This window comes from Phoxinus phoxinus (genome assembly GCF_949152265.1).
Source record: "Phoxinus phoxinus genome assembly, chromosome: 1".
Lineage (NCBI taxonomy): Eukaryota > Metazoa > Chordata > Actinopteri > Cypriniformes > Leuciscidae > Phoxinus > Phoxinus phoxinus.
The window spans coordinates 1,700,682-1,714,818 of record NC_136876.1 but is presented as its reverse complement, the minus strand read 5'-3'; the positions used below and the strand labels follow the sequence as shown (position 1 = coordinate 1,714,818).

Below are 14,137 nucleotides of genomic sequence, written 5' to 3'. Positions count from 1 at the left end.
TAGTAGAATAAAGTAAAAATGACGAGTAAATGCGCTAGTCGAACTGCCTCATGGATCTAATAGCAGCTTTCTACTTTTATCTGGGGTTTCAACAAAAGGAAACTCTACAGGTGCTAATCTACTAACATGGCTTTACTATTTGTCTTAAACTGCTTGAATATGGAGGTGATCCTCCTCTGCTCTGCTTATTGTGACTATTTTGTGCTTCACTTGAAAAAGTTCCTTTCACCTTTAATAACTGGAGTCACTTCAGTTCTAAAATAATAATAATGGGAGCCTACTAGTAAAGCTGAAGCTGCGTGGCCCTGATTGGCTGCGGAGGTGTCCCGTACGCGTGTGACCGCGTGCGCTGGTGGCCGATGACGTCAGCGCTCGCTCGCGCAGTCTACTCTCTTTTATCATTGAGTTTCAGCGTCGAGTCTTCTGAGGGAGCAGCAATTGACACTGGTGGGTGGACGACCAAGCGCTGGTCGGAAAAATGGCGTCGGGGAAATCGGCGTGGGGAGACAAATCGGATGACGACGATGAAGATCAAGGCATGGATTATCAAGAAGTGAGATATAATAAAAGGAAAAAGAAAAGCAGCATGGGTGATGTATCTGATAGTGAACAAACAAGTAATAAAATGAGAAACATAAGAAGTGAAGCCAGTAAGGAGAATGTGGAAAGAGAGATCAAAGTTATTGTTACTTTTACTAAACAAACGGAACAACAGAAACATCCTGTTAAAATATCAAAAGCAATTGAGAAAGAGATAGGAATAGTGAAAGCTGTATCTTGTCTCACTAATGGAAGACTAATGATCAAATGCATGGATGAAAAGCAGAAACAAAAGATTCTCAAAATGAAAACATTAGCAGGAGGAAAGGTAGAATGCACAGAAATAGGCGGAAAAGCCCGAGGGGTCATTTCAGGTGTACCTCTTAATGTAAGTGTGGATGACATCAAAGGAAGTTTGGATGGTGGCACAGTCGTATCTGCCAGAAGATTGCAGATGTGGAAAGATAGCAAAAGGTGTGATAGCAAGAGCATAATGATTCAATTTGAAGGAAATACTCTACCAGTAAAAGTGAAACTAGGATTTATAAGCTTTTCGGTACGAGAGTATATACCTCCACCTTTGAGATGTTTTAAGTGCCAACGCATGGGACACACTGCAAATGCATGTAAAGGGGGAATGCGATGTGCAAAATGCGGAGGAGAACATGAGTATGGCAAGTGTGATGAGGGAACTGAGATCAAATGTTGTAACTGCGGGGAAGGCCATAGCGCTGCTTATGCAGGATGCCCCATACAACAAGAAGCTCGGGAAATACAAAGAATAAAAACAGTGCAAAATATAACATATGCAGAAGCTACCCGTAAGATAAAAGATAGAGCAGAAATTACGAGAGTAAAGGTGCAAGAAATCAATGCGGAATCTTCCAAGCAGAAAAATGCAAATCCTACAAGAAATGAGTCAGATTAATTGTTTGTGATGAATAAAATTGGGTTTGTGGCATTTATATGTGCAGTGATAAATGGTACAACGCAAGTAGAGAGGAAGTCAGACAAGTTGAAGATAATTGTGGGATGTGCTAATAAATTCCTAAAGCTAACAGGAATCTCAGCAGAAGAAGTCCATGAGATATTAAACGTGAAAGAGAGAAATGGTGCTCTGGATTTGACTCCGAATAATAACACATAAATCCTATGTGTTTCCTATTACTACATTGGAATGCCAGGAGCTTAATAGCTAATGGACAAGAATTTAAGAAAAATATTATGGAAATGGAGAAAACACCAGATATTATCTGTATACAAGAGACATGGCTAAACAGTTCCTTGGAATTTAAGATCAATGGATATGTAGTAGAGAGGAAAGATAGGGAAAATAGCAGAGGAGGAGGATGCGCAACATTTATTAAAGAAAACATTGCATATAAAAGAGTATATAAAAAATGTAATGCAGAATACATACATATACAAATAATGGGAATGAGGAAAATAATCAGAATTATACATTTTTATAACCCATGTAAAGAAATAAGTAATACAATTCTAAAAGAGGTGATGGGTGACGCACAGGACACAATTATTATGTGTGGGGATTTTAATGCACATAATGGTTTATGGGGCAGTAAAAACACTGATAATAACGGAGAAATAATAGAAGATTTTATAGAAGAACATTCACTGGTTTGTTTGAATGATGGGAAACCAACAAGAATGGATATAATAAGAGGTAGCACATCATGTTTAGATCTCACAATAATGTCAGCAACATTAGCTGGTAAATGTATTTGGACAGTGCATAAAGATAATATGGGAAGTGATCATTGGCCAGTAATATGTAAAGTTCAAATTACAGTTCAAAAGCAAAATATTAATCAATGTGTAAGATGGAGATTTAAACAGGCAAAATGGAAGGAATTGTATATGTTGTGTGAAGAAAATTTCAGCAATATGAAAATGGAAGGAAGTAGTGAGGAAAAATATAATCAAGTAGTAGAAGGAATTATATCTGCAGCAAAACAGTCTATTCCTTTAAGAGGAGATAATGGAAAGAAAAAGAAAAATGTACCATGGTGGTCAAAAGAATGTACGGTGGCAATTAGAGAAAGAAATAAGGCATTTCGAAATCTAAAAAGATTAATAACTCATGATAAAATTGAAGAATATCAGAAAAAAAGGGCTATGGCAAGAAGGGTAATTAAAAATGCAAAAAGGAAAGCATGGCAAGAGTTCTGTAATACAATTGGGAGAGAGACTGGAATGAATGTGGTATGGGGAATGATTAGAAAAATGAATGGTATTAATAGTTATAAGCAGATCCCTGTAATAGAAGAGGAAGGAAAAATGGCCATTACAAACAAGGAAAAGGTAGAAGTCTTTGCTACAACCTTTGCTAAAATCCATAGTATTGAAAATTTGGATGATAAGTTTTTAAAAAGAAGACAAGAAATAAGTAAAATACATAAAAATGTCCGTATGAAAAAAGAAAGAATAGATAGCAATATGGACGAAGATTTTAATATTTTTGAGTTAAAAATAGCTATTAACAATTCAAGGGATACAACACCAGGAAGAGACATGATCAGTTATAGTATGTTAAAAAACTTACCAGAGGTAGCCATCAAAGCATTATTGGACTTATATAATCATGTATGGAAAGATAGTGTTTTACCCAAAGAGTGGAAAAGTGCAATAGTAATACCAATAGTGAAACCAGGAAAAGATGCGACACAATCTAATAACTATAGGCCGATTGCACTCACATCTACATTGTGTAAAGTAATGGAGAAAATGATAGTAAGAAGGATGAACTACTAATTGGAGAAAAAATAAATATTATCAATAGAGCAGAGTGGTTTTAGAAAAAAGAGATCTACAATGGATGCTTTAATACTATTTGAAAATGATGTGAAAAAAGCAATTATAATGAGAGAATACCTTGTTGCAGTTTTCTTTGATATCGAAAAAGCATTCGACACTTTATGGAGGGAAGGACTCTTAATCAAATTAAATAAACTTGGAATAGGGGGGAGATTGTATAACTGGATATTAGACTTTTTATTCGAACGTACATTCCAGGTAAGAATAGGGGAAGAAATGTCAACAATATATCATATTTTGAATGGGACGCCACAAGGAAGTGTAATAAGTCCAATTTTATTTAATTTAATGATTAATGATATATTTGAAAAAGTTAAACCAAATATTGGAAAGGCATTATATGCCGACGATGGAGCAGTATGGAAAAAGAGGTAGGAATTTAAAAAGTGTAGTTAAAGGAATACAAGAAACAATAAGTATAGTTGAAGAATGGTCAATAGAATGGGGATTAAAATTTTCAGTATCAAAAACTCAATACATGATTTTAACCAAGAGAAAGAAAATGGAACAAATACATTTGAAATTATATGAGCAGAGATTAGAAAGGGTTACAGAATTCAAATATCTTGGACTAATATTTGATGAGAAATTAACATGGAAGAGACATATTAAGAAAATTGAAAATAAATGTAAAGGTGTAATAAATTGTATGCATCTGATAGCCAAGTATGAATGGGGAGCCAGCAAGAGATCACTGTTACAGGTCTATCAAGCATTAATACGGTCGAGTATAGACTATGGGTGTGCAGTGTATGGGGCTGGATCTAATACAGAATTGAAGAAATTGGAGATATTACAGTCTAGAGCACTTAGAATCTGCTGTGGAGCAATCAGATCAACCCCTGTAGATGCTATCAGGGTTGAAATGGGGGAGATGCCGTTAGACCTAAGAAGAGAAAAGCTAGCTATAATGTATTGGGTTAATTTGCAAGGAAGTGACAAGAATCATTGCACACGCAAAGTTTTAAAAGATTGTTGGGAGTACAAAAATAATGGAGGAAATAGCTTTGGATGGAAATATGAAGAGTGGATCAGGGAATGTGGTATGGAGAATGAAAACATAAGCTCTAATATACCATTACATGGTGTGTCAGTGTGGAACTTTCCTGATCCTATCGTTGAAATGAGATTATTAGAGGCTAGAGAAAAAGCAGAAGAAGGGTATCAAAGCAGTAATGAAATCAATGTGTTTTTGAGAGAAAGATTTTATTCTTTTATGAGTTCAGTTGTTTTGAAGTATTTTTGTGTTCTTAAACTTTTATGTTAGTTAAGAGTATCACGTAATGTTCACTATGGTTTCACAAGTACAGGAGACTTGCGGGTGACCGGTGATAGTCTTAAAAAATCCATTGCAAACAAGTAAAATGTAAACTTTCTACATTTTTTTTTCTACAACTTTCTAATGCACTTATTACTAATACATAATATATGCGATTCTAAAACAAAACATGATTATACGGTCACAATAAAGAGTTTGCAGATATTAAGCAGACAGTCTACTAATACCAGAGCCGGACAGTAACGGAGTACATTTACTTGAGTACAGTTTGAATTTAGCAAGGGGTATCTGTACTTTTACTCAAGTAATGAAGCTGTGTACTCTGTCCGCCTCTGACTAATACTCTAATGAGAGTTAGTTGGCATGTAGTTGCACAGTTACTTATAGTTAACAGAATGTTCAAAAGGGACCATCAAAATAAAGTGTTACCAATTTTTCTTGTAAATGTATGATCGAATTCTTTTTTCAAACATGAATACTATTGTAACCATTGAGGGACGAGGCATGGGAGGCTCCGTTTCTGAACTTCTAATCGGAAAGCAAGAACTGTAGTGTACACTAACACAAAAGCCGAACTCATTCGCTCGTTTCTCTCTCCCCGGCCTTTCCTGAACTCACCGCATTAACCCTATAACTGCCGGAGCAAAATAAAAACAGGAATTTCACAACAATTAGTATGTGCGTGCGCTGCTACACTATTAAAAGTTATTAATTCAGGTTGGACATCACTGAAGGCCTAGGTGTGAAATCCATGGCCGCCACTGATATATATATATATATATATATGAACAACATGCAGTTTATTAGACATTTATAAATTATTTTGCACTGATTTAGCACAGTGGATTTATAAATGTCTAATAAACTGCATGTTGTTCTTGTAGTGTCTGACACAGAGGAGAAAATATGCTCAAGTCTGCAGGAGCGATCTAAATATAATTAAAGATTTGTGCTAAATTGTGCGGTAATCATACTTGGGTGTATCTGCACTTTTTCAGAAAGACCAACACTGGGAAGTGTAATGTGTATATAATACAGTTATGGTATTTTGCTGCTCTTAAAGGGCACCTATTATGACATTTAAAATGTTCCTAATGTGTTAGCCCGATGCATAAACATAACGTTTTTACAAAAAAAAAATGCAGTTACGTTACTACGAGGTATTACTCTATTCTTTAGACAACACCGAAAACAACGACAAACACTTCACATATCTCAATACAATTGTCATTGAAGACCTAGAAGCTAAACGGTGCTTACACAACAAACAACATAATTATTAAGCATGCTACATAAAATATAAAAGCAACAATTATTAATAACACTTACAGGTTGTGATACGGAGGAGGAAGCTGATGCAAATACACTTGGAACTGAACCTTCCTTCATTATCAGCCGGCTCGCGAATCCAAGTTTGAGTGCATTTAAAAAGCAATCGTCTTCAAAATGACGCGAACAAAGCACAAGGCTCGGACTATACTTCTGTGGTATAGTGAATTGTAGCCACTTAGTCTTCAAATGCTCCTCCTTGGGCAGATGAAAAAAGTTTGCTTTTGAGTCGCACTTCAGAACACAGCGTCTCGTCGCCATGATGTTTTCCCTGCTGGCCTTGGAGCGCAATAAGTGGGCGTATCGTATTCAAATAACTTGACAAGTTGACGTCATCTAGTCAGAGAAAAAGCTTCGGTCTTCTAACGATTCATAAAAATGACTCAGAGTCGACTCTCACTTTTGAAAGACAATAACTTTATATACGGTGCACTTTCATATTTCAAACTTTGCAGGATGTTTTTGTTCACTTAGATCTATGTTACACACTACATGAAAGGTACATTTCAAAATTCCATAATAGGTGCCCTTTAAGCTTGATTTTAATCTAACTTAAACTTCCATCTTCTTTACCATCAATCCAAAAATCAGCTGAGCTGAAACACAATATATACAGGTAATAGTCAACACAAACACAACGCCTAAAAACACATTTAATAAGGAATGAACTGGATTTTTTTTATTAGGGGCACAACCTAACACATTTTTGGTTTTGGCTCAATTATTAAGTTATTAAAAATAATTAAGTTAGATTAATTTGGACATATTATGCTGCTGTAATTATTTATCTGTAGTGGTTTATGAAGATGAGTGTCATTAGTGATTGTTTTTGTGTTATTGATGTTTTATCCATGTCATAGTGTGAGAAATAACAGTATTGCCTTTCAATGGAGCAGTTTAATAGTCTTTAGTCATCTCTCTGACTCAAATAATGTGTTTCTAACAGCAAACACTCAGAATAAAGTGAGATGATCTGCTGATGATCCTGAATGGCTTGTTGAATGAGTGTTGATAGTCTGAGGCTCATCAATATTAACAGATCTGCTGAAAACACTCTTTATTTCATGACAATAGTTCCTGTTTTCACCTCATTTATTATGCTGATGTCTCCAGATCTCCTGTAAATTGTCACTTAAAGCTCATTTCATTGGTGTCAGCAGACTGAGGGGATTTGTTGCCTACTATATATATATGTTTATTTCTGTGTTTATGGTTTCTGTGTTTATGAACTGATTTCTTACCATTTTTTATATTTGGAAGAATTTAAATTATTTACATTCTTTTCTTTATTTCTAGATACCTGTATTTTAATGAAGAAGCAGAACAATGTTAGGATTAGCATTAAATTAATAAATTAATTGGCATCAGTTACTGTAAGATGAATAGATAGACAGACATAAATGCTTAGAAGTGTAATTTATTATAAAAATGATCAGTAATTGATATTTTTGATTTTAGGCAGATCAGCTCCACCCACACTGGAATTCATCAATGAAGCTCCTCCCACTGTCATCACATCATCAGTGAAGCTCCTCCCACAGCAATTCTCCAATAAATGCTGTAAATCCCCATTAGCTACAAGTGGAGACGAGCATGAAAGCATCAGGAAGAGCTGAAATCTGCAGAGACTGAGTTTATTAAAGAGGACAGTGAGAACACGAGTGATCCAGAACCCTGCAGAATGAAACACACTGAAGATCCTGAAGAACAGAGAGGTTGGTGTTTATTCTTCATTCATTCATGATGCTGGAGAACATTCATGTTAGAAACATTCAAGCACTTCCGTAATAGTAATCTTGTGGGGTTGACTCATTTAAAGCAATGTAATCGTTTGGTTTTAGCCAGGTTTCTGTCAAACACAGCACATCTAGGTTATAATCTGTAATCATATCATTAACTATTAGCGCTTTTGAAGTAAGAGATTGAATATTCAGCAACCCAAGCTTTATCATTTGCTCATTTGTATTATATCTGTTTTTTTTATTTGTTGAACATCAATAAAAATTTTAACCTAAGATGGGTTTGAAAGTTTTTTGGATTTCCAAGTTCGGGGAACAGACAGTCTCTATATGATGATATCTAGATGAAAGAGTCTCTATATGATGATATCTAGGGGAAAGAGACTCTATATGATGATATCTAGGTGAAAGAGGCTCTATATGATGGGATCTATCTGACCTTGGTGACGTGAGGCCGCTAGTAGACGGTCGGTTTAGCCAGTTTGTCTGCTTCCTGACCTGAGGCCCAGATTGTCACATGATAAACAGTTACACTATGAAATGGTACAGAATGTTCTGGGTTTTCTTCAGTTCTTTCATGTCCTTTTACTTTATATTTCTCTCTTTGAATAATTTTGATGTACTGAAAAATAATAATATTTGTTTCTTTTCCGTCAGACCCGATGGAAGAGAGCGAGGAGAGTGAAGAACTGAGAGAAGTGAAGGAGGAGAGTGAAGAACTGAGAGAAGTGGAGGAGGAGAGTGAAGAACTGAGAGAAGTGGAGGAGGAGAGTGAAGAACTGAGAGAAGTGAAGGAGGAGAGTGAAGAACTGAGAGAAGTGAAGGAGGAGAGTGAAGAACTGAGAGAAGTGAAGGAGGAGAGTGAAGAACTGAGAGAAGTGAAGGAGGAGAGTGAAGAACTGAGAGAAGTGAAGGAGGAGAGTGAAGAACTGAGAGAAGTGAAGGAGGAGAGTGAAGAACTGAGAGAAGTGAAGGAGGAGAGTGAAGAACTGAGAGAAGTGGAGGAGGAGAGTGAAGATCTGAGTGAAGTGGAGGAGGAACATCATGTCCAACCTGGAGGAAAACCTTTGAGTCGCTCAAAGACTAAAAATATTTTTTTAAAGAAAAGAAGAGCCAAGAAATCTTTCACCTGCACTCAGTGTGGAAACAGTTTCACAACCAAACAAAGTCTTGAGATTCACATGAGGATCCACACTGGAGAGAAGCCGTTCTCATGTGATCAGTGTGGAAACAGTTTCACAGCCAAACAAAGTCTTGCACGTCACATGATGATCCACACCGGAGAGAAGCCGTTCACATGTGATCAATGCGGCAAAACATTTAGTAGTGCATCACACCTGAAGACACACCTGAGAGTTCATACGAAGGAGAAGCCGTATTCATGTTCTGTGTGTGGAAAGAGTTTTTCACTGCTGCACACCTTACATACACATGAGAAAACTCACACTGGTGTGAGAGAGTACATGTGCTTTGAATGTGAGAAGACTTTTACTACAGCGAGCAATTTAAAACTGCACCAGAGAATTCACACTGGTGAAAAACCTTACAAGTGTTCACACTGTGACAAGAGATTCAATCAGTCATCATCTCTGAAAACACATGAGAGGATCCACACTGGAGGAAAACCGTACAAGTGTTCACACTGTGACAAGAGATTCAATCAGTCAGTACATCTGAAAACACATGAGAGGATCCACACTGGAGAGAAGCCTTACAAGTGTGATCAGTGCGGAAAGAGTTTCTCTATTAAAAGTGCCCTGAAGACACACATGAAGATCCATACAGTGGAGAAACACAGTCTGAGATCACGGTAAGTAGTTTATTTTCAAATGCTGAGCAACAAAGTCTCTCCGTGTAAGTTAGCCACACATCACCCTATAGCCACAGGACATTTTATTAGCTTGATATCTATTAACTCGTTTTCAACCAACAGGATTGTCTAATTTGTCAGTTCAGATCAATGCAAAGAACCCACTAATTTGCTCTCTGACAGTAGGTGGCGCTCATGTAAAGCAGAAATGCAGCACTATACAGGGCTCTAGACAGAGTAAGTGGTCACATTTTGCAAACTTTTTGGAGAGAAATTTTTTTTCTGCCGGTGCAAGAGAGCTGCCATTTCTGCCGCAAACGAGACACATCACACGGCAAACGAAAGCAGAATGAAACCCCGCTACTCGTCTGAGCTGCGCACCGCAAACAGTTTATCCGCTCGGAGCAATACTAGACAGCGGTTTACTCGTGGGCCGATCTCGATCACGCAGCAACATTACTACACAGCGCTGGCAGATCCGTTGAGAAAGCATTTTAAAGAGATCACCCAAAAAGAAAAATTAGCCCATGATTTACTCACCCTCAAGTCATGCTAGGTGTGTATGACCTTCTTTCAGTCGAATACAATCAGAGATATATTAAAAAATGTCCTGGCTCCCCATAATGCACTTATAATGGCAGTGAGTTACTGTTTCTGTTTTGAAGTTGTAATAAATATTGTAGATCATAGGATTATGAACTCTTCTGATAAATCTTCTTCTGATAAATTCCCTAAAAAAAAAACTTCTTCTGAAGAAATGGTATATATTAACGACTATCTGCATGCTTTGAAAGTAACGGATGGAGATGACCTAGAAATTAGAAATGTTAATGTAACAGACAAGCTGATATTTTTATGGATTATCTTATAGTTGAACACCTCCAGAGGGACAACACAAAGAGAGCTCGCAAGACGGAGAAGGGAGAGAAAGGCGAAGATCACCCACTGAGGCTCGACTCCCTAAGAACGGACCGATTCATCGTGCTCAGCAGTTAATTAAAATTATCGAACCAGTTGAGCGATTAAATAGGAAAATAATACACAGTGCAAACTGAAATAAACTGCTCAAATGAGGATGTTGAATTTGCAGGACAAGCTCAAATTACTTAAAGCCTAATTTGAGCTTGGCCTATGAACTTATGGTTCATTGTCAGAGGTGTTGTGTGTGTCTGTGTATGTGGACTCAATATGTTTAGACTGTTAGGACCACATGTATTTTTAAAAGGAACTGTGAACATCATTCGCCTTAGACCTTGAAAATGTGCGAAACTAGAGAAAGGTCAAAAGGGTTACGATAGTCAAATTACTGTCAGGGTTCTGCCCTGGAAGCTTTGTCTGTGTCTGTGTTTCATGTCTCTATGTTTGTGTTGTGCTTCAACATATGGCTCTGTCTTTGTTTGTGTTGGCCATGTGCTCCTTTGCTCCTGCCTCCTTGTTTCCCAGAACCACACCCTCTTGTCTAGTTAAGTCCTCGTTTACCAGAGTGTGTTCTCCTGTTCCTTGTCTGAGTGTGCTCACCTGTTCCTCTTGTGTTTTATTTGTAGAAGTTTCTTTTTTTGTTCTTTATCTCTGCCATCGGTCCTGTCTGTCTTGTCTCCTGTGTCTGTAGTTCCAGTCCTGTCCTGCTAGCAGAGCGTCCCTGGCTGCTTACACTCTTAGCTTTGGAGCAAGCCTGGTGCTGAGCCTGAGATCCCTGAGTGCTTTGCCTGTTGTACTTGAAGTTCCTGTCTGGCTATTGCTGGTATTCTCAGGTCTCATTCTGCTCTGCCATTACTACTCTCCAGCCTACAGTCATCTTGTGCTAGTTACAACTGCTGTTCGGCTAGTTACAACGGCTGTCATTGTGTCTCATCCCTGCCTATTGTCTGGACTGTTCACCTCTCCCACCACATCTTGTCATCTGTCTACTGTTTGTTAAAAAACATGTTAACACTCATTCTGCATTTGAGCCTTCCTTCATAGACCCGTGACACTTACCAAATAAAGCTTTTGTCTATGTGCTGCATAGAATAGGTGTAAAAAGAAAATGGATATTTTGAATATGTGCCTCTGCAAGCCTATGTTAATGAAGGACTAGGATAAGTCCAAAGTTTGACCTTTAAGGGAATTGGCTGTAGTAGAATAACAGCCCATTGTTAGAAGGCGGCCCAGACCAGGGTTAGTATAAAAAGCCTTGGAGAGGTTTTTTTCGGGGCCACATTTCGGGTCTTTTACGTGTTTGTTATTTTTTCCTTTGTTTTTTTTCCCCTTTGTATTATTCTGAATCTTTTTTAATAAAACGAAATCATGTTGTGGTGATTCGTAAAACTTTTTAAACAAGTCTTAAGAGTAATTTTTTCCTATCAATATTTCATGATTTTTTGTAATTAAATATTAATATTAGCAAACACCTAGTTCATTCGAATTCAATATTGAACTGGTTAGAGGCACCACCGAGGACCCTGAATCGACATCTTTAATCTAAAGGTAAGGGCAATATTTGATTGCAGCAGATTATGGGTATGTTTGAGAATGATTTATAGGTTACAGCGGGATAAAAATACAATACAGTGCATCTATCCATGATAAAAGTGCTCCACACTTTTCCAGGGGGTTAATAAGGATATTCTGAAGTTTAGCGATGCGTAAGAAAAATATCAATATTTAAAACTACTTTTAAGAGTAAAATAACTAGCTTCCGGCCAAACAGACATACGGATTTGACTTAAGTCAAAGCACAATTTATGCGAGTAATGTGACGTACTGCTGATATTTATGCTACGCCATTTCTGACGTCACAAGTTGCGTAAGTTGCGCTTTAGGCGCAAGTGGACTTCGTATGGCCCAAAGCTAGAATTTTACTTTACACAAACTCATCGCTTTGCTTCAGAAGGCCTTTATTAACCCTCCAAAGCCGTGGAGTACTCAATGTGACAGAATCTCCCCCTCCGCAAGGCACAGCCTCGTGCCATATTCCATCAACAGGATGTGAGGGTGGGCGCCCTGGTGGCTGACAAGGGTGTGGCTTACCCAGAGCAGGAAGCCTCCAGGGTGGAGCCGGCACTTCAGGGGCCCAGGAAGGAGCCGACAGTTCAAGGGAACAGGGCGAAGCCGTCAGTTCAGGGGAACAGGGCGTAGCCGGCAGTTCAGGGGAAAAGGGTGGAGCCGGCAAATCGGGGCTGAGTATCTCAGAGACAGCTTCCGTGGACAGGCTGACTCATGCGCGCCATCTTGTCTGAAGACTCAGGCTTGACAGGCATGACGTGAAGAATCTCAGGCTCGGCAGGCATGACACGAAGAAGCTCAGGCTTGGCAGGCATGATGAGAAGAACAGGATGGAGCCGGCAGTTCAGGGGCTCAGGGTGGAGCCGGCAGTTCAAGGGAACAAGGCGGAGACCGCAGTTCAAGGGAACAGGGCGTGGCCGGCAGTTCAGGGGAACAGGGCGTAGCCGGCAGTTCATGGGAACCGGCCGTAGCCGGCAGTTCAGGGGAACAGGGCGTAGCCGGCAGTTCAGGGGAACAGGGCGTAGCCGGCAGTTCAGGGGAACAGGGAGTAGCCGGCAGTTCAGGGGAACAGGGAGTAGCCGGCAGTTCAGGGGAACAGGGAGTAGCCGGCAGTTCAGGGGAACAGGGAGTAGCCGGCAGTTCAGGGGAACAGGGAGTAGCCGGCAGTTCAGGGGAATAGGGAGTAGCCGGCAGTTCAGGGGAACAGGGAGTAGCCGGCAAATCGGGGCCAGAAACCACCTAGTAATGCAAGCATTTGTGTCCCTACTTTGGCCTAACCAGGCCAACGCTCGGTGGTCAGTTTCCAACCGGAATTTTCGTCCAAGCAAATAATACCTTAAAGAGTCCAGTGCCCACTTAACAGCAAGGCACTCCTTTTCAACAGTGGAATAGTTTACCTCTCTGGGCAGGAGTTTCCTACTGATGTACACAACTGGCTTGAGTTGACCTTCTTCCTCTTGAAGGAGTACAGCACCAACGCCATGTTGTGAGGCATCAGTCTGTACTGTGAACAGTTTCCCAAAATCAGGACTCTGAATAACTGGTTCCTGACACAGTGCATCCTTTAACTCTTTAAAGGCCTTTTCACAGTCCTCAGTCCATACTACATTGTTGGGCTGGCTCTTTTTTGTCAAGTTTGTTAGGGTTATTGCCCTGGCTGAGAAATTTGGAATAAATTTCCTATACCAGCCAACAAGTCCAAGAAAAGCTCTAACCTGCTTCTTTGTCACAGGCCGTCCTGCTCCTTTAACGGCCTCCACCTTCCCCACCTGAGGTCGGATCACACCGTGACCCAGTACAAATCCAAGGTTTTGGGTTTCTGGTTTGGCGAGGGCACATTTATCAGGACGAATGGTTAGTCCTGCAGCCTTGATGCGATTCAACACCCCTTTAAGGTGCTCCAGATGCTCTTCCCAGCTTTGGCTGAAGATTATGATGTCATCAAGGTAAGCTGCAGTATAGTCCTCTGTACCATGGAGGATTTTATCCATCATCCTTTGAAATGTTGCCGCGGCCCCATGGAGCCCAAAAGGAAGGACTCGGAACTGGAAGTGGCCAAAGGGGGTTCTGAAGGCAGTAAGTTCCTTACACGCTGGCTTCAGCAGTACCTGCCACGATACA

The 14,137-nt window shown here is 39.4% G+C and overlaps 1 protein-coding gene across 1 annotated transcript; it reads left to right on the top strand.

Annotated features, from left to right (window-relative positions):
* Positions 1-7,446: 7,446 nt before the first annotated feature.
* Positions 7,447-12,649, top strand: LOC307003166 (uncharacterized protein; the record flags this gene model as incomplete). The annotated part of the gene is made up of 5 exons (XM_079621332.1): positions 7,447-7,698; positions 8,380-9,532; positions 10,976-11,042; positions 11,142-11,273; positions 12,449-12,649. The coding sequence occupies exons 1-5, from the start codon at positions 7,665-7,667 to the stop codon at positions 12,647-12,649; spliced, it is 1,587 nt and encodes a 528-aa protein (XP_079477458.1). The 5' UTR covers positions 7,447-7,664.
* Positions 12,650-14,137: the final 1,488 nt, after the last annotated feature.